We start from the raw sequence: 27136 nt of genomic DNA on the forward strand, positions 1-27136 counted from the left end.
AGCATTATACATATGTACTTCATAGAAACTGTTACCCTTTATATATTCTAACCACTCTATTTAATGTATTCCATATTAAGGGCCCTAACCTATTAACATTGTGGACAGTTCTCTCTCTCTCTCTCTCTCTCTCTCTCTCTCTCTCTCTCTCTCTCTCTCTCTCTCTCTCTCTCTCTCTCTCTCTCTCTCTCTCTCTCTCTCTCTCTCTCTCTCTCTCTCTCCCTCCCTCTAACCCCACCCTCCCTCTAACCCCACCCCTCTGGCAGAACCAGGAAGTCCCTTCCCTCCCACAAACTCTCTTCTGTGGAAACGAAACTGATCTGAGTCTCTGTGTCGTCTGTCTGTGTGAGAGTGAACAACCGTCCAAATGGCTCAGCACGGAGATCTGCTGGACCAGGACCAGTTCTGTTGTTCTGTCTGTCTGGATCTACTGAAGGAGCCGGTCACCATACCCTGTGGACACAGTTACTGTAGGAGCTGTATTGACGGCTACTGGGATCACGATGTTCTGAAAGGGGTCTATAGCTGTCCTCAGTGCAGAGAGACCTTCACTCCAAGGCCTAATCTGAGGAAAAATAACATGTTGGCTGAGTTGGTGGAGAAACTGAAGAAGACTGGACTCCAGGCTGCTCCCCCTCCTGCTCTGTGCTATGCTGGACCTGGAGATGTGGCGTGTGATTTCTGCACTGGGACCAGAAAGCAGAAAGCCCTCATGTCCTGTCTGGCATGTCTGGCCTCTTACTGTGAGACTCACCTCCAACCTCACTATGAATATCCTGCTTTGAAGAAGCACAAGCTTGTCAAAGCCACCGCACAACTACAGGAGAAGATCTGCTCTCATCATGACAAACTGCTGGAGGTTTACTGTCGTACCGATCAGCAGTGTATCTGTATGCTGTGTACAATGGATGAACATAAAGGCCATGATACAGTGTCAGCTGCAGCAGAGAGGACTGAGAAACAGGTAAGACCAGAACTACTTGTTGGTGACTGTCTGATAAACAAATAATTAAAGATACAGTAGGAACTAAGGCTGTTTGAATATGAGATCATTCAAATGATATCGATCCACGGCAGAACAAATATGAACACAAACATTGATTATATAGATATGTTAACCCAGATTCTCCAAATGTATCACCATTTTCTAAAGTCAAACACCATTATCAAACATCATTATAATTCGTTATCAAACACCATTATCATTCGTTATCAAACACCATTATCATTCGTTATCAAACACCCAATCAGCTCCCCTGTTTTGTGCACTGTTAAAACTATAATCTTTCACATAACAACATAATAATATAATTTCAGACACACTCTTCCTCAACATATTAATCCCTAACTTCTATGGGTACTATGTCCCATTACTATACTATTGATCTAGTGGACAAATAAAGCTTGATAGCTCATTGAAGAGTGATTCTCCACAGAGGCAGCTGGGGATGAGTCAGCAGAAAGTCCAGCAGAGATTCCAGGAGAGAGAGAAGGACCTGAAGGAGCTCCAACAGGCTGTGGAGTCTCTCAAGGTGAGTATTGTTGGCCAGAGGAGACACACCATTTCACATCTCTCCTCCAGTCAGAGAAAGAGAGAGGGGCCCCTATCCAATCCCACTGACCCCACTGTTGGGAACAGGCTGTCTGGACCCCTTTCAGAGAATAGACTGCTTAATGTAACCGGCGGGATATGAACCCGGGTCTACTGAGGAGAGAAACCAACATCTTGACCGTTACACCAAGAGGACATTCCCTATTGGGCTGAGGGCCGACACTGATTTTGAAGTCGAAGGCGGGGCTACCTCATCACAAAACCTTGAGAAATCATGACTGGCTCATGTCCCCTATACATTAACATGGAGCCCTCTCTCTCTCTCTCTCTCTCTCTCTCTCTCTCTCTCAATTCAAATCAATTCAAATGGCTTTATTGGCATGGGAAACATATATTTACATTGCCAAAGCAAGTGAAATAGATAATAAACAAAAGTGAAATAAACAATCAGAAATGAACAGTAAACATTACACTCACAAAAGTTTCAAAGGAATAAAAACTTTCAAATGTTATAACTCAAGTGCAAGCAGAGTGAGCCATTCGCCAGACTGAGTTCTGGAGGTGAAATGGAAATGAATGAGGGAAAGTTAAGTGAGGTAGAAGGTGTGGTGATGAGATCAGAACAAGAGCCTGGCATCAATGGACATGATAAAGAAGAATCTGGTGCAGTAGGAGATACATTGTAGGAGAACGTGGATCCATACCTTTTGGCAGATCCATTTGTAGTTTCAGGGTGGGTGGGAAAGGAGTTGGGTGCAGTTGAATCAGTGAAGGTAACCTGTAGTGATATTTGTTTGTGTTTCGTTTGGTGCAACACAGACCTGGTGGTGAGCGTGGTGAAACAGAGGAGTCACTGTCAGTCCTTTTGAGTTTTGAGTCTTTACCCGACAAAGTCATGGTAGGATATATCAGTTATCCTGTTAGAGCTTTTGTGGCGAATCCACTGTGCTGTTTCAGGTGCAACGTTTATGGTCATGTTGCAGCAGTTTGTAGGAGGGAGATTCCAAGATGTGGGAAGTGTGCAGGAGGGCATGGGATAGAGGATTGTGTAGTTTCGGTGGATAAAGTTGTGTGTGTCAACTGTTGGGATGCCCATGTTGCTGGGGATCTGAAGTGTCCGGTGCGAGAGAGGCAGGTTGAGGTGGCTAGAGTCAGAGTAGTGCAGAAGGTGTCGTTTGCTGAGACAGTGAAGGAAGTAGAGGAGGATGGGTCAAGGGTGAGAGATCCTGAGAGGATCCCTGTGAGTAGTAGATCTGTGCCAGCACAGAGGGATAGATCAACGAGTGATATATGCTTCAGTAAAGTTAGCTTCTTGCCGTTCATAGCAATGGTTATCAACTCTACAGCAGAAATGGAATGAAATTGAATGTAAATCACAGAAAATAGATGTTGTGGTGGCAGCTGCAGAGAACTATTTGGGCATACAAGATTAGACTTCAGAAGAGTTACAGGGTGTGTTGAGTTGTGGTTTCCTGTCCTCCCAGGACGTTGGCATGGTACAGGAGCAGATAGGGTCAAAGTAGTGGAATTGGGTAGTGGGTATTTAATGAGTGTAGGGTTAGTTGGAAGGGTGTTTTATTATTATTATTATAATTTCCCCTTTTCCCATTTTGTGTCACAAAGTATAATGGATTTATATTATAGTCCAGTTGGGGGCGGTAATGCAACATATTGGATGCCAACCGCCGTTAAACTCCAAAGAAGAAGAAACGTTACATTATGGCAATGTACAGTGTCTCTGCCTCTCTCATTCCATCACTTTTGCAGTAGTTGGTTGTATGGGTCCCTGTCTGTCAGCACCCCATTCATAACCAATCGTTGATGGATATTTATAGAGCTCTGATCAGGACGACAATTGATTACGGGTGTACAGTTTATCGAACAAGGCAAAACTTGGCTTCAGAAGCTGGACAGAATCCAGTATATAGCTTTAAGGATATGTATTGGTGCATTTAAATCAACATCTGTATGTGCCTTACTGGTGGAGGCAGGAGAGATGCCTTTGGATATACAGCGTAAAAAATTGTCATTATCTTATTGGGTTGAAAGGCTGTGAGGTTGAGCATCCCACTGCTACTGTTCTAGATGACTGTTGGGAATATACTAGTAGACAAGGCAGTGGTTTTGGTTGGACAGTTGGAAAGCTTGCTGATGAGAGTGGTTTGAGGGAGTTGGAGGTTGGCCCTTCTGTGGTGATAGGGGATGTTCCTCCATGGTTACTCCCAGACCCTGTTGTTGATCTAACCTTGGTAGAGAAAAGGAAAGATTGGTCAGAAGTCAGTGATATAGTGAAACTGGTTGACAATTACATTGGTAGAAGTTTTTATGCTTTTCTACCACTTTTCACAGATGGATCCAAGGACCCAGATAGTGGGCTCAAAGGAGCAGGCGTTTACGTTCCTGAATTTGATGTGCAGATATGTAGAAGACTAACAGATGAACTGTCAGTATACTCAGTTGAACTGTTGGTGATAATAGTTGCCCTCCAGTGGGTAGAGGACGTACAACCTGTTAGAATTATAGTATTCTCAGATTCTCTGTCTGTATTGAATAGTTTATCATCTGGTAAATCTAATAGGAGTGACCTGCTATTGGAGGTATTAATGTTATTATGGAGAATTGAGAGAATGGGTGTAGTAGTGACATTCTGCTGGGTCCCAGCAAATTCTGGTGTGGAAGGGAATGAAATTGTAGACCAGTTAGCTAAAAGAGCTTTGAAAAGAGATATAATTGATATTAATGTTCCACTGGGTAGAGGTGAGGCCAAATGTAAGATCAGAGCCATTTTGATAGATGTGTGGCAGAAGAGATGGTACTCTGAGCACAAGGGCCGGCATTTATATGAATAGTTGACAGTTTTACAGAAAGGTCGATGGACCAAGATTCAAAAGTTAGATTAGGAAGGAAGATGTGGTGTTTACTAGATTGCGCTTAGGACATTGTACATTGATCTCGTCATTACATCTGGTTGGCAAGCATGTGAATGATTTGTGTCTAGGGAATGCGTCGATGAAACGGTGGAGCATGTGTTGTTATATTGTTGTAAAGTACGTTGAAGAGAGGGAAAGATTGAAGTGTAGGGTCATTGAGGTTGGACGGGGTTGGGGGGGTTTGGAAGGGATTTTGGGGATGGGGGGGTCTATTAGAAGTTAGTAGGGCTCTTCTTTATTTTCTCAGAAGTACTCAGTTAGGCAGGAGGATTTAAGAAATGTTGGAAACCGTGATTGACCACACACTCCAGCACAGTAGGTGGCGGCATGCACCTTTAACGTTGGTTTGTGGACTGCCTTTATATCATAGAAGAAGAAGTTGGTTGTGTGAGAGATTTGTGGTTCGTGAGGAGGGCTACTATTCTTTTTTCTTTTGGTTCTTGCGTATTTTATGAATGTATTTTCTCATGGTGGAGGGTTTGTTTATTGGTTTCCACTGTTTATCGTTTAGAGTTGAGGGGGGAGTAGGGGTAGTTTGTTAGGGCGGCGTGATGGCCTCAACCGAGTGGAGAAGAAACGCTGTCGCTTCGGGTGCGTTCCGGAGAAAGTTTTGCTCATGGTCGGCGAACAGGTTGGAGCAGAACATCTGCACTCTGCATCCAGAATGAACAAGGCGGTGGTTTTGTTAATGAAAAGGGTTTGTCTTGTTGTGAGTGGGATTTTTGTGAGGGGTGTGTTGGTGCAGATGTAGACAAGTGTTTGTTTCTTAACAAACCTCAAGGTTACACAGGGGAGTGGTGGAACTCAGGGTTTGCTAGCACAGATAGTTTTCGGTGTTTCTAGTGTGGGGATCATCAGTTATAGGCTACAAGCAGCAATATGATTGATAGGTAGGACAGGTATTGAACCCCGGCCAAATAATCCCTACTCAGATGCGCTAACCTCAACCCTAGTAAACATGCGTTATACAAACCTTCTATATTAAATTCTCATATTGGGAGTAAATAGCCTCTGAATAGAAAATAAAAAACACTGCATCTTCCAGCCCACCAATAAATTACATAATGCAACCGTCGCGGTTAGCATATTTACCTCAACATGCCCCTCGCTTGCGTGAGAAGGCAGAGTGCTCGATGCTGGTTGATGAATTTGACAATTAATGTTCTAGGAAAATATGTTTTTGTCGACCAGAGGTGACTGAATTAATGTTCAGGTTTATTGATAATCATTATAGTAATGAAGTATAATTTCAAAACATGACCATAAAAACAGGTAATAATAAACATGAATCATCATTATATTACTTCACAGTAATGTGTTTTCAGTCCTTCCTCTTGCGTTAGCAGTGTGGAAAGGGACAGTAAAAAGCTCAGGCAGGAGTTTTCCTGTGAGGTGGAGTGGTGGTGTATCCAGGGAGAGAACTAAACTAATCTTCTGAAATGTCATTCATGGTCTTATGCTTCCATCTATTGGAATTATTAAGCAACTGCATTAGTACTGAATAAATAGTTTTTCCTTACTAATCCTTACTAAAGTAGTGATTACTCAGAATTGCAAAATAAATGGCGGGGGTACCAGGAGGGAGGAGAGTACATTTTTTACATTTGAGTCATTTAGCAGATGCTCTTATCCAGAGCGACTTACAGTTAGTGAGTGCATACATTTTCATACTGTCCCCCCGTGGGAAACGAACCCACAACCCAGGCGTTGCAAGCGCCATGCTCTACCAACTGAGCTACACGGTAGTAGTGCATGGCCAAGTGGTGGTGCGCAGGCCGTGGAGAAAGCGGTGGTGGGGAGGGTTGCAGCTGGGCTACATGAGCTGAGGCAGGTTTCTGTAGTAACAGAGACTCCGGTGGGCGAAGGCTAGTGGCTCATCCCAGGAAATATTGCCTGTCATTGGGGAAGAGGCACTGATCAGGGGGGAAGTGCAGAGGGGCAGAGACTGGGGAGGAGGAGGACGGTACCGTGCCAATGGAGGAGGAGGAAGAGGGGGGAGGTGAGTCTGCGGGAGCGAAGGACAAGGCGTCTCGTTTTCAGACGGCTCATTGGATCCAGAGCTGACAGCCAGTCAGGCTGAGGGCCCAGTATATACGGTGAGAGAACTTTCTAGGTTGCTGATGGAGACTAAAGGGGAAAAATAAGGTTCTGCTGGAGTCTTATTTTATTGATCCTGGAAGGTTTGTAAGGTCAGTACAACACGTGATGAAGAATGAGGGGTTTAGTGTCCTCTCACCCAGGAAGTGGTATAGGCTGAGAAAATGGGTCATGGGTTCTTAAGGGCATGTCTTCAGAATCTGCTTAAATGGATGGTTTTTTTCTGGCATGGCGGCTTTATGGGCTTCTCTACTGGTTTCTGATTGTGGTGATTTCCCTCCCACCTCTTATGGAGATTTCACGGTTAGACTTCCTTAATATGAACGGCGGCAGAGACTGGGGGAATATGTCAAACAAAAACATTTAAATGCCATGGCAGAAATCTTAGTGCAGGGGTAGCAAAAGAGGTGTGTAAGGGTAGGTTGTTAGTGTTTAGAGCCCAAATAATGACCTTGTCTTTGCTTTCCAAAATGTGTCTGTACCTAGTACAGGGCTCAGTTCTCTGTTTCACCAGGACCCAGGCAGGTGTCCTATTGGATATTCCATGTAAAGTTCTTCCAAGATGCCACTTTTTGCTCAAACTTCCAAGGCTTTTGGGAGAGATGGGGACAGCAGAAGGGGGAGTTTGAGTCTCTCAGTCAGTGGTGGGACGTAGGGAAAGCCCAGATTCAGGTTTTCTGTCAGCAGTATACATATTTTTCCTCTTCAGAGGCCAGGAGAGTACTGGGGGAGCTTGAGCGGTTCATAAGTGAGGTGGAGGCTGAGCTGGTGGGGCAAGGTAGGGTGGGGCTACAAGATAATCTATCTGAACTACGCAGGGACCTAGGGGCTTTCATTTCAGAGAAAGCAAAAGGATCACTTGTAAGAGCTAGATTTTCCATGTTGATGGAGATGGATGCTCCTAGCTCTTTTGGGTTGGAAAAACAGAGTGGGGAAACCAAGAAAATCCATTGTTTACGTTGGTCTTATAGGCATGTAGCTTCTGTTGTGGGGAGATGAGGGATCCTGATGGGTGGGTAACTTCTGTTGTGGGGGAGATGAGGGAGCCTGATGGGTGGGTAACTTCTGTTGTGGGGAGATGAGGGATCCTGATGGGTGGGTAACTTCTGTTGTGGGGGAGATGAGGGAGACTGATGGGTGGGTAACTTCTGTTGTGGGGAGATGAGGGAGCCTGATGGGTGGGTAAGTTCTGTTGTGGGGAGATGAGGGAGCCTGATGGGTGGGTAACTTCTGTTGTGGGGAGATGAGGGAGCCTGATGGGTGGGTAACTTCTGTTGTGGGGAGATGAGGGAGCCTGATGGGTGGGTAACTTCTGTTGTGGGGGGATGAGGGAGCCTGATGGGTGGGTAACTTCTGTTGTGGGGGAGATGAGGGAGCCTGATGGGTGGGTAACTTCTGTTGTTGTGAGATGAGGGAGCCTGATGGGTGGGTAGCTTCTGTTGTTGGGAGATGAGGGAGCGGGCTGTGGAGTTGTACTCTGATTTATAGAGGGCAGAACTCTGTGATCCTGTTCTCAGGTTCTGCTCACAGACCTTTCCAAACTCTCTCTGTCACAGAGAATTGACATTTCCCTGGCCTTTCAACAGCTGCCGTCTCTCAGACAGTCTGCCTCTGATTTTTTTTTCAAAGGTCTGGGAAGTTATTGGACAGGCGTGTGTTGTGTGAGTGCGTCGGGGTGGGGGAGCTGTCGCTAAGCTGTAGACGGGAGGCTTTTAGTCTCCAACCCAAACAAGTAGATTTGAGCGACATAAAGAACTGGAGGCCTGTGGCATTGCTCTACCAGACATGCAGAGATGCGATTCGCCTCCTGGTTATCAGAAGGGGGAAAGGAGAAAAAGAATTGTGTGTCGTCTGAGTAGCAATGATAGGAGAGACCATGCGGCCGGAGAGACTCAATACAGCAGGGGTCTCTGATTTCTATGCTGCAGTACTGAGGGCCTGGCAGCTGCTGAGGCCCACACCAGAGGGGGGTGTGGTGCCTGGGCCATGGGTATGGGAGGAGCCCATCTTCCACAACCCACTGATCCTGTTGAGGTCCACTCATTCAGCCATCCTGCAGGGACCTTTAATGGCAGCAGGCATCAAGAGACCAGCAGACCTACGGCTGCCGGGGTGGAAACCCCCAAGAGTCGGCACAGCAGGCGGGACTAACGTCTCTTAGGCTGCTGGAGAGTCATGGGGGAGTTCCAGGAGGCTCTGCCTGACCCAGTGAGGAGGGGGCTGGAGCAGCCTGAGGAGGGGCCACCACCGTTTCCACCACTGCAAGTGACAGCAGAGACTGGGGACTGGCAGGAGAGTCCGGAGGACTTACTGACTTTTAACACTCTGAGCCTGGGGGAGTTTGAGGAGGTGGGGGGTAAGGTGCTGTACACCCTCAGTGTCAAGGTTAGAAACATCAGGAGCTTAGCGGGAGTGAAGGGGCATCAGTGGCAGGGGGTTGTGGGGGCTGAGAGCATGGCAGGGTATAGGTGGAGGGTGCTCTATAAGCTCCCAGTGCTGGAAAGGTCAGGGGTCCTCCAGTGGAGGGTATTACATGGAGCCCTGGACACCAATAGCTGGTTGGCTCGGGTTGACCTGGGAGTTGGGGAGGGGTGTCCGTTTTCTGCAATGACAGACTGTTCATCATGTTTTTCTGTGTTGCCAGGGTAATGCCATTACTGTTGACGCCTTAGGGTTGAGTTTGAGTTGTACAAAATGATCAACAGTGTGGAGATGTTTCAGGAGGTCTGGGGGCTCAGGGGGGCTGTCTGTACGGCTGGAGAGGAGGGGTTGGATGGACGGTTGGAATGTGGTGCTGGATGGTGTATTGTACTGTGGTGATGGGTACTGGATAATGTGATTGTGTGGAGGTTGTGGTGTCACACAATGTGTTTTTAGGAGGGGGGGTGTTAGTGTAATGAGGATGGCTCATTAAAGTAAGACAAGTCAGTCTCTCTCTCTCTCTCTCTTAACAGCGCTCTGCACAGGCAGCAGTGGAGGACAGTGATAACATCTTTACTGAACTGATCCGCTCCATTGAGAGAAGGCGCTCTGAGGTGAAGGAGCTGATCAGAGCCCAAGAGAAGGCTCAAGTGAGTCAAGCTGAAGGACTCCTGGAGCAACTGGAGCAGGAGATAGCTGAGCTGAGGAAGAGAAGCACTGAGCTGGAGCAGCTCTCACACACAGAGGATCACATCCATTTCCTCCAGGTAACTCAACTGCCTTGATACATGTGATATGTAACTAAAACTCAATGTGAAACTCTCAATCATTTGGTTCTGTTCTCTCTCTCTCTCTCTCCAGAGTTATCAGTCTCTCTCCGGTACCAGTGTATCTTCAGACTTACCCAGCATCGTTGTCCGTCTTCTTCAGTACTTTGGAGATGTGAGTAAGACTGTGTCTGAACTGAGAGAGAAACTAGAAGACGTCCTTAAAGGAGATTGGACCAAGATCTCCACTACAGGTGTGTTGAAAATAATAAGAACATCAACTTTAGACCATTGAAAGTTCCGTACTAGTCATATACATGTGGAATATGGTATGATGATAACATTCCCTCACTCTGTGAATGTGTTTGTGTGTCTGTAGTGAATATAGTGGAGGTTGTACTGCCTCCAGAGCCCAAGACCAGAGAACAGTTCTTACAATGTGAGTCTCTTTATTCTGAAGTAACTAACAGTCTATTTTTACTGACACTCCTAACAATCCCTCTAGAAATATATAGCAATAGTAGATCTAATCAAAGACTGGGTATCTATCTGACTCCTCATATTTCTCTGATTTGATCTCTGCTGTGCTCTAATCAAAGACAGGGTAGATACAGTATCTGACTTAACTTATTGTTCTAACTCCCCTCATTGGTCTCTGCTCTGCTCTTCTCCCAGATTCCTGTCAGCTCACACTGGACCCAAACACAGCACACACACACCTCTCTCTGTCTAATGGGAACAGAAAGGTGACCAATAGAGGCCTAGTCCAACCATATCCTGATCATCCAGACAGATTCACCAACTACTTGATGGTTCTGTGTAGAGAGGGTCTGTCTGGATGCTGTTACTGGGAGGTGGAGTGGAGTGGGGAGTGTGTTACAGCAGTCTCATATAAAGACATCAGCAGAACAGGGACAGATGGTGCATTTGGACACAATAACAAGTCCTGGAGTTTAGACTACTATAGAGGTGGTTATTGGTTCATACACAATAATGTTAAGACTAAAGTATCAGGCCCTCAGTCCTCCAGAGTAGGAGTGGACCTGGATCACAAGGCAGGTACTCTGTCCTTCTACAGTGTCTCTGACACAATGACCCTCCTCCACAGAGTCCAGACCACATTCACTCAGCCCCTCTATCCTGGGTTTCATTTAAATTGTATTTTCTCTGGTACTGCTGAGCTGGTTAAACTGTAGTAGGGTCCACATAGATACTAGTCATGCTGGTGTAGTCTATAGCTGAGCTGGTTAAACTGTAGTAGGGTCCACATAGATACTAGTCATGCCGGTGTAGTCTATAGCTGAGCTGGTTAAACTGTAGTAGGGTCCACATAGATACTAGTCATGCTGGTGTAGTCTATAGCTGAGCTGGTTAAACTGTGGTAGGGTCCACATAGATACTAGTCATGCTGGTGTAGTCTATAGCTGAGCTGGTTAAACTGTAGTAGGATCCACATAGATACTAGTCATGCTGGTGTAGTCTATAGCTGAGCTGGTTAAACTGTAGTAGGGTCCACATAGATACTAGTCATGCTGGTGTAGTCTATAGCTGAGCTGGTTAAACTGTAGTAGGGTCCACATAGATACTAGTCATGCTGGTGTAGTCTATAGCTGAGCTGGTTAAACTGTAGTAGGGTCCACATAGATACTAGTCATGCTGGTGTAGTCTATAGCTGAGCTGGTTAAACTGTAGTAGGGTCCACATAGATACTAGTCATGCTGGTGTAGTCTATAGCTGAGCTGGTTAAACTGTAGTAGGGTCCACATAGATACTAGTCATGCTGGTGTAGTCTATAGCTGAGCTGGTTAAACTGTAGTAGGGTCCACATAGATACTAGTCATGCTGGTGGTGATGGTCCCCAGATGTGATGATTCATTCTGCTCTGTTTTTCTGCACAATAATTTTTGTCTCACTGATTTAATCTTCAGAGTTTAATTAAAGCGTAATGTATTTGTATCAAATGCAATGTTTTAATTGGCTACATTTACATGAATCATGATGTATGCTGTTAATGTATGTTGGTTGTCATTCAGAACCATTGAAATGTTTTCTCAATTGGTTCTCTGTCTCAATGTCATTTTCCTCAGTATCATGGAACAGGTAGTGTTACTTACTTGCTAATTGAACTATATGGGCCGGTTTCCCGGACACAGATGAAGCCTAGTCCTAGACTAAAAAGCATGTTCAATGGAGATGTCCGGGAAACCGGCCCTAAGTTTGGCATGTTTTATTCTCCCATACTGCTCAGTCAAGCAACATTAAACCTGTCCAGCAGGTGGTAATGTTAACCAAACAATAAAAACAGCACATATCTTGACTTGCCACTCAGTATATCAGTAATGTTCAGAATTGTACTTTAATATCATTGGAGATTGATGGTCTTTTTAATCCACTATCCAGAGTCAGGAACAGATGAAGTTAGGTCTGCTACTGTTCAGTTATTAAATATGATTCATGGTGATGGGAAATAAAAAATACATCTAGTAGTAGTTTTCCTTTGCTATTTATTCCAAGGTGTGTCTTTAACTTGTAAATGGATTGTGTTGAAGCTGGCATGTGGTGTGGATGATAGAATAGAGTGAATAGAGGAGAGAAGAGAGGAGGAGAGGAGAACATAATATAGAAGACAGATAAGATAGAGAGAGAATTCATACCCAGGGGAGTTACTGTCTCTGGCCCAAATGACACCCTGTTCCCTATGTAGTGCACTAGGCTACTTCTGACCAGATCTAAAGTAGTGCACTACATAGGGAATAGGGTGGAGATTGGAGATTTTAACGTACCTGTCAAGTTTTAGAACACCTACTCATTCAAGAGTTTTTCTTTATTTTTGTAGAATAATAGTGAAGACATCAAAACAATGAAATAACAAATATGCAATCATGTAGTACCCAAACAAGTGTTAAACAAATCAAAATATATTTGAGATTTGAGATTCTTCAAATAGCCACCATTTGCCTTGATGACAGCTTTGCACACTCTTGGCATTCTCTCAACCAGCTTCATGAGGTAGTCACCTGGAATGCATTTCAATTAACAGGTGTGCCTTCTTAAAAGTTAATTTGTGGAATTTCTTTCCTTCTTAATACGTTTGAGCCAAACAGATGTGTTGTGACAAGGTAGAGGGGTATACAGAAGATAGCCGGATTTGGTAAAAGACCAAGTCCATATTATGGCAAGAAGAGCTCAAATAAGCAAAGAGAAATGACAGTCCATCATAACTTTAGGACATGGTCAGTCAATATGGAACATTTCAAAACTTATAAAGTTTCTTCAAGTGCAGTCGCAAAAACCATCAAGCGCTATGATGAAACTGGCTCTCATGAGGACCGCCACAGGAATGGAAGACCCAGAGTTACCTCTGCTGCAGAGGATAAGTTCATTAGAGTTACCAGCCTCAGAAATTGCAGCCCAAATAAATGCTTCACAGAGTTCTAGTAACAGACACATCTCAACATCAACTGTTCAGAGGAGACTGTGTGAATCAGGCCTTCATTGTCGAATTGCTGCAAAGGAACCACTGCTAAAGGACAACGATAATAAGAAGAGACTTGCTTGGAACAAGAAACATGAGCAATGGACATTAGACCGGTGGAAACATGTCCTTTGGTCTGGAGTCCAAATTTGAGATTTTTGGTTCCAACCGCCGTGTCTATGTGAGACGCGGTGTGGATGAACGGATGATCTCCGCATGTGTATTTCCCACCGTAAAGCATGGAGGAGGAGGTGTTATGATGTGGTGTTGCTTTTCTGGTGACACTGTGATTTATTTAGAATTCAAGGCACACTTAACCAGCAAGGCTCCCACAGCATTCTGCAGCGATACGCCATCCCATCTGGTTTGGGCTTAGTGGGACTATCATTTGTTTTTCAACAGGACAATGACCCAACACACCTCCAGACTGTGTAAGGGCTATTTTACCAGGAATGAGAGTGATGGAGTGCTGCATCAGATGACCTGGCCTCCACAATCCCCCAACCTCAACCAAATTGAGATGGTTTGGGATGAGTCGGACCGCATAGTGAAGGAAAAGCAGCCAAATGTGGGAACTCCTTCAAGACTGTTGGAAAAGCATTCCAGGTGAATATGGTTGAGAGAATGCCAAGATTGTGCAAAGCTGTCATCAAGGCATAGGGTGGCTATTTGAGGAATATCAAAAATTAAATATATTTGTATTTGTTTAACACTTTTTTGGTTACTACATGATTCCATATGTGTTATTTCATAGTTTTGATATCTTCACTATTATTCTACAATGTAGAAAATAGTCAAATAAAGAAAAACCCTTGAATGAGTAGGTGTTCTAAAACTTTTGACCAATAGTGTATGTTTTGAATCAGTGGTTGTGTGGTGAGATATGTTTACAATTCAAATGAATTCACAATTACAGGTTTTGATTGAAAGACTTGCTGCGTTACAAGTGTGACCAGTTTGGAGTTTTGTAAGAAGTGTTGTGAAAATGTACCACATACTTGGAAAAGTAGTACCAAAGCATTAAAAAAACCTGAATTAAAAGTCACCATAAAATGTGCAATTCAGTCCATAGCTTAAGATGTGAAATGCTCACTTCCTCCCATAAGAGTCATCAGTAGTTGATGTAGGGTTTCATCTGTCAAAAGGTAAATCACACCTGGTGACTTACGAGTTATAAATGTTATTACTGTGGAGTCACCATGATCAGGTTACTGTGGTGTGCGTGTGTGTGTGTGTTAGTCTTTGATTAGTTTAGTCATCAAGGCTGAGAGGATGTATCTATTTGAAAGGGTGTCCTGCTCTTTGATCAGACCAAATGGTTGTAAAGTCCTCAAGACAATAGAATGGTTGTCAGGCAGTGGAATCTGGTGGGAGGAGCTATAGCAGGACAGGCTCATTGTGATGTCTGGAATGGAATAAATGGAACTCAGTCAAACATGTGGTTCAGTATGTTTGTGTTTGATACCTTCCATTGATTCCATTCCAGCCATTACAATGAGCCCGTCCTCCTATAGCTCCTCCCACCAGCCTCCTCTGGTGTCAGACCTGCATGGTGCCTCAGAGTCTGTGTAGGAACTGTGAGGTGGGTGTGTTGGGAACATTATTCCCTATTTTTCATAGTTCCACAATCTATTAATAGCCAGAGATGTGAATTAAACATTCTGCCAATCATGGTTATTTTATTTATAACCAGAGAATTGGGCTGATTCAAACAAGACAAACATGCTTATTTTTAAAGTAAGGGCATGTGCAAGAAAGGTTACTTGTAAAACTAAAATAACCAACACCCTTTCTTGTGATTGTAATATATATAAAAATATGATAATATATTTCCATTCACATTGTGTGTGTTGTCCCAGGTGTGAGGGACTTGTTGTGATCCTGGGGGTAGTGCATTGGGCTGTACACTGACTGTATGCCTTCTTAATATTGAGTTGCATCGGGTGGGGGGCTGTTGAAACTATTTTGAATGGGGTGTGTTTTGGGGTCTGGGGGTGAAATCAAACATTGTATTCAAACTGGTTAGGGGTAGACTTAGATCCCCCAGAACATTCACACCTGGTCCTTTGTTACAGGATTTGTTTTGTACGTGTGTACATTAATTCCTTACATTTTCATTCCCAGGTTGAATGTCAATAAGAAGTAATATAATTGTGTGTATGACTTTACAATGTCCTGCTACATTATACTCCACATAGCTTTATAGGAAGCAGACTTTACAATGTCCAGCTACATTATACTCCACATAGCTTTATAGGAAGCATACTTTACAATGTCCAGCTACATTATACACCACATAGCTTTATAGGAAGCAGACTTTACAATGTCCAGCTACATTATACTCCACATAGCTTTATAGGAAGCAGACTTTACAATGTCCAGCTACATTATACACCACATAGCTTTATAGGAAGCAGACTTTACAATGTCCAGCTACATTATACACCACATAGCTTTATAGGAAGCAGACTTTACAATGTCCAGCTACATTATACACCACATAGCTTTATAGGAAGCAGACTTTACAATGTCCAGCTACATTATACACCACATAGCTTTATAGGAAGCAGTTCCTAATCTACTGAAACTTCTACATTATGGGAATAATTTTGACCCACCCTTGGTTTTTGAATGTATTAAACTTTGAATTTGGCTCTATACTCCAGCATTTTAGATTTGACATTAAATGTTTTATATGAGGCGACAGTACAGAATGTCACCTTTTATTTGAGGGTATTTTCATTAATGTCTGTTTTACTGTTTAGAAATGAATATACTTTATTTACAGTTGAAGTCGGAAGTTTACATACACTTAGGTTGGAGTCATTAAAACTAGTTTTTCAACCACTCCACAAATTTCTTATTAACAAACTATAGTTTTGGCAAGTCAGTTAGGACATCTACTTTCTGCATGACACAAGTAATCTTTCCAACAATTGTTTACAGACAGATGATTTCACTTATAATTCACTGTATCACAATTCCAGTGGGTCAGAAGTTTACATACACTAAGTTGACTGTGCCTTTAAACAGCTTGGAAAATTCCAAAAAATGATGTCATGGCTTCAGAAGCTTCTGATAGGATAATTGACATCATTTGAGTCAATTGGAGGTGTGCCTTGGATGTATTTCAAGGCCTATCTTCAAACTCAGTGCCTCTTTGCTTGACATCATGGGAAAATCAAAAGAAATCAGCCAAGACCTCAGAAAAAATTTGTAGACCTCCACAAGTCTGGTTCATCCTTGGGAGCAATTTCCAAATGCCTGAAGGTACCACGTTCATTTGTACAAACAATTGTACGCAAGTATAAACACCATGGGACCACGCAGCCGTCATACCGCTCAGGAAGGAGACGCATTCTGTTCCTAGAGATGAACGTACTTTGGTGCGAAAAGTGCAAATCAATCCCAGAACAACAGCAAAGGACATTGTGAAGATGCTGGAGGAAACAGGTACAAAAGTATCTATATCCACAGTAAAACGAGTCCTATATCGACATAACCTGAAAGGCCGCTCTGCAAGGAAGAAGCCACTGCTCCAAAACTGCCATAAAAAATCCAGACTACGGTTTGCAATTGCACATGGGGACAAAGATCATACTTTTTGGAGAAATGTCCTCTGGTCTGATGAAACAAAAATAGAACTGTTTGGCCATAATGACCATCGTTATGTTTGGAGGAAAAAGTGTGAGACTTGCAAGCCGAAGAACACCATCCCAACCGTGAAGCACGGGGGCGGCAGCATCATGCTGTGGGGGTGCTTTGCTGCAGGAGGGACTGGTGCACTTCACAAAATAGATGGCATCATGAGGAAGGACAATTATGTGGATATATTGAAGCAACATCTCAAGACATCAGTCAGGAAGTTAAAGCTTGGTTGCAAATGGGTCTTCCAAATGGACAATGACCCCAAGCATACTTCCAAAGTTGTGGCAAAATGGCTTAAGGACAACAAAGTGAAGGTATTGGAGTGGCCATCACAAAGCCCTGACCTCAAGCCTATAGAAAATGTGTGGGCAGAACTGAAAAAGCGTGTGCGAGCAAGGAGGCCTACAAACCTCACTCAGTTACAACAGCTCTGTCAGGAGGAATGGGCCAACATTCACCCAACTTATTGTGGGAAGCTTGTGGAAGGCTACCCGAAACGTTTGACCCAAACAATTTAAAGGCAATGCTACCAAATACTAATTGAGTGTATGTAAACTTCTGACCCACTGGCAATGTGATGAAAGAAATACAAGCTGAAATAAATCATTCTCTCTACTATTATTCTGACATTTCACCTTCTTAAAATAAAGTGGTGATCCTAATTGACCTAAGACAGGGAATTTTTACTAGGATTAAATGTCAGGAATTGTGGAAAAACTTAGTTTAAATGTATTTGGCTAAGGTGTATGTAAACTTCCGACTTCATCTGTATCTAGGCCCTCCATTAGAAGGTGTCATAAGTATTTGAACAAATTCACTTATAGTGTATTACACTTTGTCAAAAGTTTAGTATTTGGTCCCATATTCCTAGCAGGCTATGACTACATCAAGCTTGGGACTCTTGTTGGATGCATTTGCAGTGTGTTTCCGTTGTGTTTCAGATGATGTTGTGCCCAATAGAATTGAATGGTAAATAATGTATTGTGTCATTTTGGAGTCGCTTAAACATATTATGTTCTTATTTCCAAAATGACTCAATACGTAATTTACTATTCAATTATATTGGGATATTGTTTATAGATGAGGATATTGTTTTTATGCAGATTTTTGAAAATTTGCATGAAAATCTGTTTCCATTCGACTGGCGACAGATTTTCATGTGAATATTGTAAAATCTTCATAAAAACGTGAATTTTACCAGCAGAGATGTTTCCATCAAATTGACTTGTTGAGGATAAATGGCTGTGCGTGATGATGTAATGCACATACAAATATATTTTGGGGAAAATACAAAAACCGGTTAAAAACGTTCTGTTAAATGGGTTTCCATCACATTTTCAACTCTACCGATGGTTTTGTCAGATGTTTTGGGGGCATTATATAGTGATCACGCCCACTCTGGATAGGCTGCCTACATGATGACATTATTATGGACAAAAAGACCCTCGATATTTATTGGAAAGGAGCATCAAGCTCATCACTGTGAACTTTCACCACCCTGTGAAGTTCAGCATAACTTATTTCATCTGTAGCTTAATAAACTGCATGGTTTCACGAGTCGTAGTGGGAGGACCACATCACATATCATTGTGTGACTCCAAGTTTACTTTAATATTATGGTTATTATATCAATATTTGTGCATAAAGCCGTTTCCATTGCCATTTCTTGCTTAATTAATTTTACAGAGGTATTTGCACCCCACTGTATCCACATGTTTCTTTACAATTCATGATCATTTTACATGACTGAAAATGAAATAAAACTTTTGATTTGACATATTCATCATTCACCATTGTGGCTTCTGAATAGGTCACTGTACATTTATGGAACCTTTAAAACGTTGTAATGTTTTACCACAACCTTATATTTGGTTACACGTCACTATGGCATCCATCCCTATATACCTCAGTGCATCCATCCAGGACTAACGTCTCCAAACAGATCTAAAAGGCCTCCCCCACCACTCAGACTTTCAAAGAAATTAAAGTTATCTCTGAAATTCTGCTGTGCAGTTTGTTGTATGGACATTGCAGAGGACCTTTTAAAAGATCCATTCTGCTGTCTGATCTGTCTGGATCTACTAAAGGATCCAGTTACTATTCCCTGTGGACACAGCTGTATGCAACGTCATCTTCTTAGCTTGACTTCCATCCCAAAAAACCTTTAGATACAGAGTACACAGTCAAGAGGAAGCCACTCCCTGTCCTCTGGTGTAGAGTTTCATGAAACAGAAAGTCATCTTTGACACCCTGTTGCTCAACCTTCAGGTGAAAGCACCAAAATGGCTGACAATCTAGAACTGTTCTGTTGCTCCGTCTGTCTGGATCCACTGAAGGATCCGGTGACTACTGCCTGTGGACACAGCTACTGTATGGGCTGTATTAAAGAAAGCTGGGATCAGGATGATCTGAAAGGTGTCTACAGCTGTCCCCACACTCTATAAAATGCTGGGTTGTTTGGTTGACCCAAATGTTGGGTTGCAGGCGTTGGGTCACTTAGTTGGGATGTTCTGAAAGGTGTCTATAGCTGTCCTCAGTGCAGAGAGACCTTCACTCCAAGGCCTAATCTGAGGAAAAATAACATGTTGGCTGAGATGGTGGAGAAACTGAAGAAGACAGGACTCCAGGTTGCTCCTCCTCCTGCTCTGTGCTATGCTGGACCTGGAGATGTGGCGTGTGATTTCTGCACTGGGACCAGAAAGCAGAAAGCCCTCATGTCCTGTCTGGTGTGTCTGGCCTCTTACTGTGAGACTCACCTCCAACCTCACTATGAATATCCTGCTTTCAAGAAGCACAAGCTGGTCAAAGCCACCACACAACTACAGGAGAAGATCTGCTCTCATCAAGACAAACTGCTGGAGGTTTACTGTCGTACCGATCAACAGTCTATCTGTCTGCTGTGTACAATGGATAAACATAAAGGCCATGATACAGTGTCAGCTGCAGCAGAGAGGACTGAGAAACAGGTAAGACCAGAACTACTTGTTGGTTACTGTCTGATAATCAAAGAATTAAAGATACAGTAGGAACTAAGGCTGTTTGAATATGAGAGAAATCAAATGAAATTGATCCTCAGCAGAACAAATATGAACACAAACCTTGAGTATATTGAGTTTGATCCAAATGTATCACCATTTTCTGATGTCAAACACTATTATCATTCCGAATGCCCTTTTAGGAGTTCAAAGTTCAGCCTCAACCCCTTGATACATGTACACCTACCATAAAAACTATAATAATTAACATAGCAACATAGAAAATGTCAAATGGTAAAGGGACTTCCTCAAGATTTTAGACATTCCTCTCTATGTGCCCTATGTCACATTACTATACTATTGATCTAGTGGACAAATAAAGCTTGATAGCTCATTGAAGAGTGATTCTCCACAGAGGCAGCTGGGGATGAGTCAGCAGAAGGTCCAGCAGAGATTCCAGGAGAGAGAGAAGGAGCTGAAGGAGCTCCAACAGGCTGTGGAGTCTCTCAAGGTGAGTATTGTTGACCAGAGGAGAGGCATCATTTCACTTCTCTCCTCCAGTCAGAGAGAGAGGGAGAGGGGCCCCTATCCAATCCCACTTTTGGGAACAGGCTGTCTGGACCCCTGTCAGAGAATAGACTGCTTAATGTAACTGACTGGTTATGAACCCAGGTCTACTGCGGGAGAAACCGTAATCTTGACCAAAAGGACATTCCCTATTGTTCTGACTGAATTAAAGTCGCAAGCGGCTCTACCTCTTCACATAACCATGAGTAACCATGAGCGATTCATGTCTGCTATACATTAACAGGGAGCTCTCTCTCTCGATTCAATTAAATGGGCTTTATTGGCATTGGAAACATATGTTACATTACCAAAGCAAGTAAAATCAATAATAAACAAATCAGAAATTAACAGTAAACGTTACACTCACAAAAGTTTCAAAGGAATAGAGACATAAAAATAAATCAAAATCAAATGTTATAATTCAAGTGCAAACAGAGTGAGCCTTGCACCAGACCGAGTTCTGAAGGTGAAATGGAAATGAATGAGGGAGAGTTAAGTGAGGTATAAGGTGTGGTGAAGAGCTCAGAACCAGAGCCTGGCATCAATGGACATGATAAAGAAGAATCTGGTGCAGAAGAAGTTACATTGTTGTAGAAAGTGGATCCATAACTTTTGGCAGATCCATTTGTAGTTTCAGGGTGGGTGGGAAAGGAGTTGGGTGCAGTTGAATCAGTGAAGGTAACCTGTAGTGGACTTGTGATATTTGTTTGTGTTTCTTCTGACCAGAGGGAGTGGGCGCTCCGTGTCACACAACTTGGGTCAAGATCTGTTTCTTGCTTTGCTCTTAGGAACAGGGCACCATTGAAAGGAGTGATTTCTGGGGTAGCGTTAAGTGTAGAGGGGGAGCAATTAAGGTTGAAGATTCCTGGTGTTTGTGATTCCCGCCGTTTGGTGCAACACAGACCTGGTGGTGAGCGTGGTGAAACAGAGGAGTCACTGTCAGTCCTTTTGAGTTTTTAGTCTTTACCCAACAAAGTCATGGTAGGATATATCAGTTATCCTGTTAGAACTTTGTGCCGAATCCACTGTGCTGTTTCAGGTGCAACGTTTATGGTCATGTTGCAGCAGTTTGTAGGAGGGAGATTCAAAGATATGGGAAGTGTGCAGGAGGGCATGGGATAGAGGATTGTGTAGTTTCGGTGCATAAAGTTGTGTGTGTCAACTGTTGGGATGCCCATGTTGCTGGGGATTGGAAATGTCCGGTGCGAGAGAGGCAGGATGAGGTGGCTAGAGTCAGAGTAGTGCAGAAGGTGTCGTATCCTGAACATGTGAAGAAAGTAGAGGAGGATGGGTCAAGGGTGAGAGATCCTGAGAGGATCCCTGTGAGCAGTAGATCTGTGCCAGCACAGAGGGATAGTCCAACGAGTGATATATGCTTTAGTAAAGATAGCTTCTTAGAGTTCATAGCAATGGTTATCAACTTTACCGCAGAAATGGAACGTAAATCACAGAAAATAGATGTTGTGGTGGCAGCTGCAGAGAGGTATTTGTAAATATGAGATTTGACTTCAGAAGATATACAGGGTGTGTTGAGTGGTGGTGTCCCGTCCTCCCAGGCCGTTGGCATGGTGCAGGAGCAGATAGGGTCAAAGTAGTGGAATGGGCTAGTGGGTATTTAATGAGTGTAGGGTTAGTTGGAAGGGTGTTTTTTCTGTTTCATTATAATTTCCCCTTTTCCCATTTTGTATCACAAAGTATAATGGATTGATATTATAGTCCAGTTGGAGGCGGTAATGCAACATATTGGATGCCAACCGCTGTTAAACTACAAAGAAGAAGAAATGTTATATTATGGCTATGTACAGTGTTGTAACGATGTCTCTGTCTCTCATTCCATCACTTTTGCGGTAGTTGGTTGTGTGGGTCTCTGGTTATGAATGGGGTGCTGACAGACAATCGTTGATGGATATTTATAGAGCTCTGATCAGGACGACAATTGATTATGAGATAGTGGGTGCAAAGGAGCAGGCGTTTACGTTCCTGAATATGATGTGCAGATATGTAGAAGACTAACAGATGAACTGTCAGTATACTCAGTTGAACTGTTGCCGATAATAGTTGCCCTCCAGTGGGTGGAGGACGTACAACCTGTTAGAATTATAGTATGCTCAGATTCTCTGTCTGTATTGAATAGTTTATCATCTGGTAAATCTAATAGGAGTGACCTGCTATTGGAGGTATTAATGTTATGATGGAGAATTGAGAGAATGGGTGTAGTAGTGAGATTCTGCTGGGTCCCAGCACATTCTGGTGTGGAAGGGAATTAAATTGTAGACCAGTTAGCTAAAATAGGTTTGAAACTAGATATAATTTATATTAATGTTCCACTGGGTAGAGGTGAGGCCAAATGTAAGATCAGAGCCATTTTGATAGATGTGTGGCAGAAGAGATGGTACTCTGAGCACAAGGGCCGGCATTTATATGAATAGTTTACAGTTTTACAAAAAGGTCGATGGACCAAGATTCAAAGGTCAGATTAGGAAGGAAGAGGTGGTGTTTAGTCGATTGCGCTTAGGACATTGTACATTGAACTCGTCATTACATCTAGTTGGCAAGCATGGGAATGGTTTGTGTCTGGAAGGTACGGTCGATGAAACTGTGGAACATGTGTGTTATATTGTTGTTAGTATGTTGAAGAGAGGGAAAGATTGAAGTGTAGGGTCATTGAGGTTGGACGGGGTTGGGGGGGTTTGGAAGGGATTTTGGGGATGGGGGAGGGTCTATTAGAAGTTAGTAGGGCTCTTCTTTATTTTCTCAGAAGTACTGAGTTAGGTAGGAGGATTTAGAAATGTTGGAAACCGTGATTGACCACACACTCCAGCACAGTAGGTGGCGGCATGCACCTTTAACGTTGGTTTGTGGACCGCCATTATATCATAGAAGTTGGTTGTGTGAGAGTTTTGTCGTTCGTGAGGAGGGCTACTATTCTTTTTTCTTTTGGTTCTTGCGTATTTTCTGAATTTTTTTTCTCATGGTGGAGGGTTTGTTTATTGGTTTCCACTGTTTATCATTTAGAGTTGAGGGGGGAGTAGGGGTAGTTTGTTAGGGCGGCGTGATGGCCTCAACCGAGTGGAGAAGAAACGCTGTCGCTTCGGGTGCGATCCGGAGAAAGGTGTGGAGGAAGTTTTGCTCATGGTCGGCGAACAGGTTGGAGCGGAACATCTGCACTCTGTATCCAGAATGAACAAGGCGGTGGTTGTGTTAATGAAAAAGGTTTGTCTTGTTGCGAGTGGAATTTTTGTGAGGGGTGTGCTGGTGCTGATTTTGCCTCTTTCGACAAGAGTTGTAGTTGCTAATCTGACTCGGTTTATTACTTACGAACAGACCGCAAGTAGTTGGCTAGATTAGGTAAATTTGCAAGTGGTTTTCTCTTTTCGTAGACAATTGTTTGTTTAACAAACTTCAAGGTTACGCAGGGGAGGGGTGGAACGCAGGTTTTGCTAGCACAGATAGTTTTGGGTGTTTCTAGTGTGGGGATGTAGGACATAATGCTGGTGCAGACAAGCGTGACCAGCCGGCAGCGGGGGCTAGGACTAGGCTGGACACAATACATTTTTAACACCTTTTTCTGATAAAACTACTTCATTGCATCCGCCATGGAGCCCAGTTTCATAATATTGCCATATGTCCCAGATGCTTGCCGTAGTTTAGAAATAATAGGGCATGTTTCACCCTGCCAGCTCCTATTAGTTGTTTTGAGCTCTGTGGCACCAACTCGCCTAATGAAAGTTATATTCCCAGCCCATTGTTCTGCGTCACAATGCCAGCTTCACTATTGTTGGTAATGAGACCAGCCCGTATTAACATTGTAGCTTTACCTCAGGTAACTTATTATTAACAAGGTTATGACTACTTGGTGAGCAAACTCACTGTTCACCTGGGTACACGTTGTGGTGACCCACAGTGCTACATATGGTTGGCGCATAGCAATCAAACAATTAACATTTTCTGGTCACAGTTAATCATATTTTCTTTCAGAAAAAGGTGTATAACCTAAACAAAACGCATGTTCGTCCTCTTTTTCAAGATGTGGCCGATTTTTAAACAGCCAGAATACATATTTTCAATGAAGAAATAACCTTTTACATTTTTTTTTCAATTTATTGTTTCTATATTACTGCTGGGTAATTTGATATGCGTCGAAATCTGTAAGTTCGTAGGCATTGCATTGAGCGAATGCTGCGCAGGTTCACTGAGTTGTAAACTAAATGGATAAGTGTAGCTCATTGATTTATAGATCTGACACAGTTGCTACCTCAGATAATGATCCTAGCAAGTGTCGTGAATGTGGTATGTAGTACCCACAGAAGGCCACAGGGAGCAGCAAGAGGGCTATAAACCTATTCATTTTTTTTGCTTTAAATAACCTAAACCTAACAATCAATCAATCAAATGTTTATAAAGTCCTTTTTACATCAGCAGATGTCACAAAGTACTATACAGAAACTCTAACCCTACTTATAACCTATTTTAGCCTTAACTCTAACCCCTAACCCTAATTCTAGGGGAGGGTAGCCTAGAACACGTTTAGAAACTATTTTAGTAATAATTTTATGTTAGTAAATACCATTATAGTACTAAATAGCATTTATTGTTATTTTTTAAATAAAACCTATGTAACCTTTATTAGTCATTTTATTATATGTATTATTGCAAGGCAGAACACTTGATAAACAACATATTTGTTTTATTTTTTAAATGTGGTTTGAACTGGGTGTGACCTAGTAACCTCTATGTGAAAGTCCAGCAATTGGCATGTCATAGGTGGGGCAGGTTTGAGACTGATCTCCAGAATTAATAAGAAAAATACACTTTATTTCTCAGCTGCCTCACCAATGTCTTTACGTGAATTAATAACTTTTAATTGCTAAATGTTTCCAATAGATTGCTGCATAAGACCACAAAGCATCAGTTATAGGCTACAAGCATAAAATAGCATGCAACCAAAGACTATTCCCTATGATTTTCATAAAAGGTCACTCATTACTTTACAGTTAGCTATATATCTCGTATTAGGCCTGTGTTGCTTTTGGGAGAGCAACAAAATATTAACTCTAGCAGGTATTGAACACCGGCCAAATAATCACTAGTCAGATGTGCTAACCTCATCCCTAGTAAACATGCATTATGACATCATCTTAATATCGCATATATTCCAGCCCACCAATAAATCATGCAACCATCGCAGTTAGAACATTTACCTCAACATGCCCCTCGCTTGTGCTAGAAGGCAGAGTGCTCGCTGCCGCTGACGGCGGGGCTTGTTGAGTTGGCTACTTGTTCGAGAAGGCAGAGTGGCTCTGTGCTGGTTGATGAATTTGACAATTAATTTACTAGAAAAATAAATTTTTGTCGACCAGAGGTGACTGAATTGCTGCTGGAGAGAGTCATGGGGGAGGTCCAGGAGGCTCTGCCTGACCCAGTGAGGAGGGGGCTGGAGCAGCCTGAGGAGGGGCCACCACCGTTTCCACCACTGCAAGTGACAGCAGAGACTGGGGACTGGCAGGAGAGTCCGGAGGACTTACTGACTTTTAACACTCTGAGCCTGGGAAGTTTGAGGAGGTGGTAAGGTGCTGTACACCCTCAGTGTCAAGGTTAGACACATCAGGAGCTTAGCGGGAGTGAAGGGGCATCAGTGGCAGGGGGTTGTGGGGGCTGAGAGCATGGCAGGGTATAGGTGGAGGGTGCTCTATAAGCTCCCAGTGCTGGAAAGGTCAGGGGTCCTCCAGTGGAGGGTATTACATGGAGCCCTGGACACCAATAGCTGGTTGACCTGGGAGTTGGGGAGGGGTGTCCGTTTTCTGCAATGACAGACTGTTCATCATGTTTTTTCTGTGTTGCCAGGGTAATGCCATTACTGTTGACGCCTTAGGGTTGAGTTTGAGTTGTACAAAATGATCAACAGTGTGGAGATGTTTCAGGAGGTATGGGGGCTCAGGGGGGCTGTCTGTACGGCTGGAGAGGAGGGGTTGGATGGACGGTTGGAATGTGGTGCTGGATGGTGTATTGTACTGTGGTGTTGGGTACTGGATAATGTGATTGTGTGGAGGTTGTGGTGTCACGCAATGTGCTTTTAGGGGTGGGGGTGTTAGTGTAATGAGGATGGCTCATTAAAGTAAGACAAGTCTCTCTCTCTCTCTCTCTTAACAGCGCTCTGCACAGGCAGCAGTGGTGGACAGTGATAAGATCTTTACTGAGCTGTTCCGCTCCATTGAGATGAGGTGAAGGAGCTGATCAGAGCCCAAGAGAAGGCTCAAGTGAGTCAAGCTGAAGGACTCCTGGAGGAACTGGAGCAGGAGATAGCTGAGCTGAGGAAGAGAAGCACTGAGCTGGAGCAGCTCTCACACACAGAGGATCACATCCATTTCCTCCAGGTAACTCAACTGCCTTGATACATGTGATATGAAATTAAAACTCTCAATCATTTGGTTCTGCTCTCTCTCTCTCTCTCTCTCTCTCTCTCTCTCTCTCTCTCTCTCTCTCTCTCTCTCTCTCTCTCTCTCTCTCTCTCCCTCTCTCTCTCTCTCCAGAGTTATCAGTCTCTCTCCAGTACCAGTGTATCTTCAGACTTACCCAGCATCGTTGTCCGTCCTCTTCAGTACTTTGGAGATGTGAGTAAGACTGTGTCTGAACTGAGAGAGAAACTAGAAGACGTCCTTAAAGGAGAATGGACCAAGATCTCCACTACAGGTGTGTTGAAAATA

The 27136-nt window shown here is 43.3% G+C and overlaps 1 protein-coding gene across 1 annotated transcript; it reads left to right on the forward strand.

The window, feature by feature from the left end:
* The first annotated feature begins 367 nt into the window (after positions 1-367).
* On the forward strand, positions 368-10963 carry LOC123484618 (tripartite motif-containing protein 16-like). The gene is made up of 6 exons (XM_045215124.1): positions 368-964; positions 1437-1532; positions 9534-9767; positions 9862-10021; positions 10147-10206; positions 10443-10963. Exons 1-6 carry the CDS (start codon positions 368-370, stop codon positions 10961-10963), a joined length of 1668 nt encoding a protein of 555 aa, XP_045071059.1.
* Positions 10964-27136: the final 16173 nt, after the last annotated feature.

The sequence above is a fragment of the Coregonus clupeaformis genome, unplaced genomic scaffold (assembly GCF_020615455.1).
Source record: "Coregonus clupeaformis isolate EN_2021a unplaced genomic scaffold, ASM2061545v1 scaf0374, whole genome shotgun sequence".
NCBI lineage: Eukaryota > Metazoa > Chordata > Actinopteri > Salmoniformes > Salmonidae > Coregonus > Coregonus clupeaformis.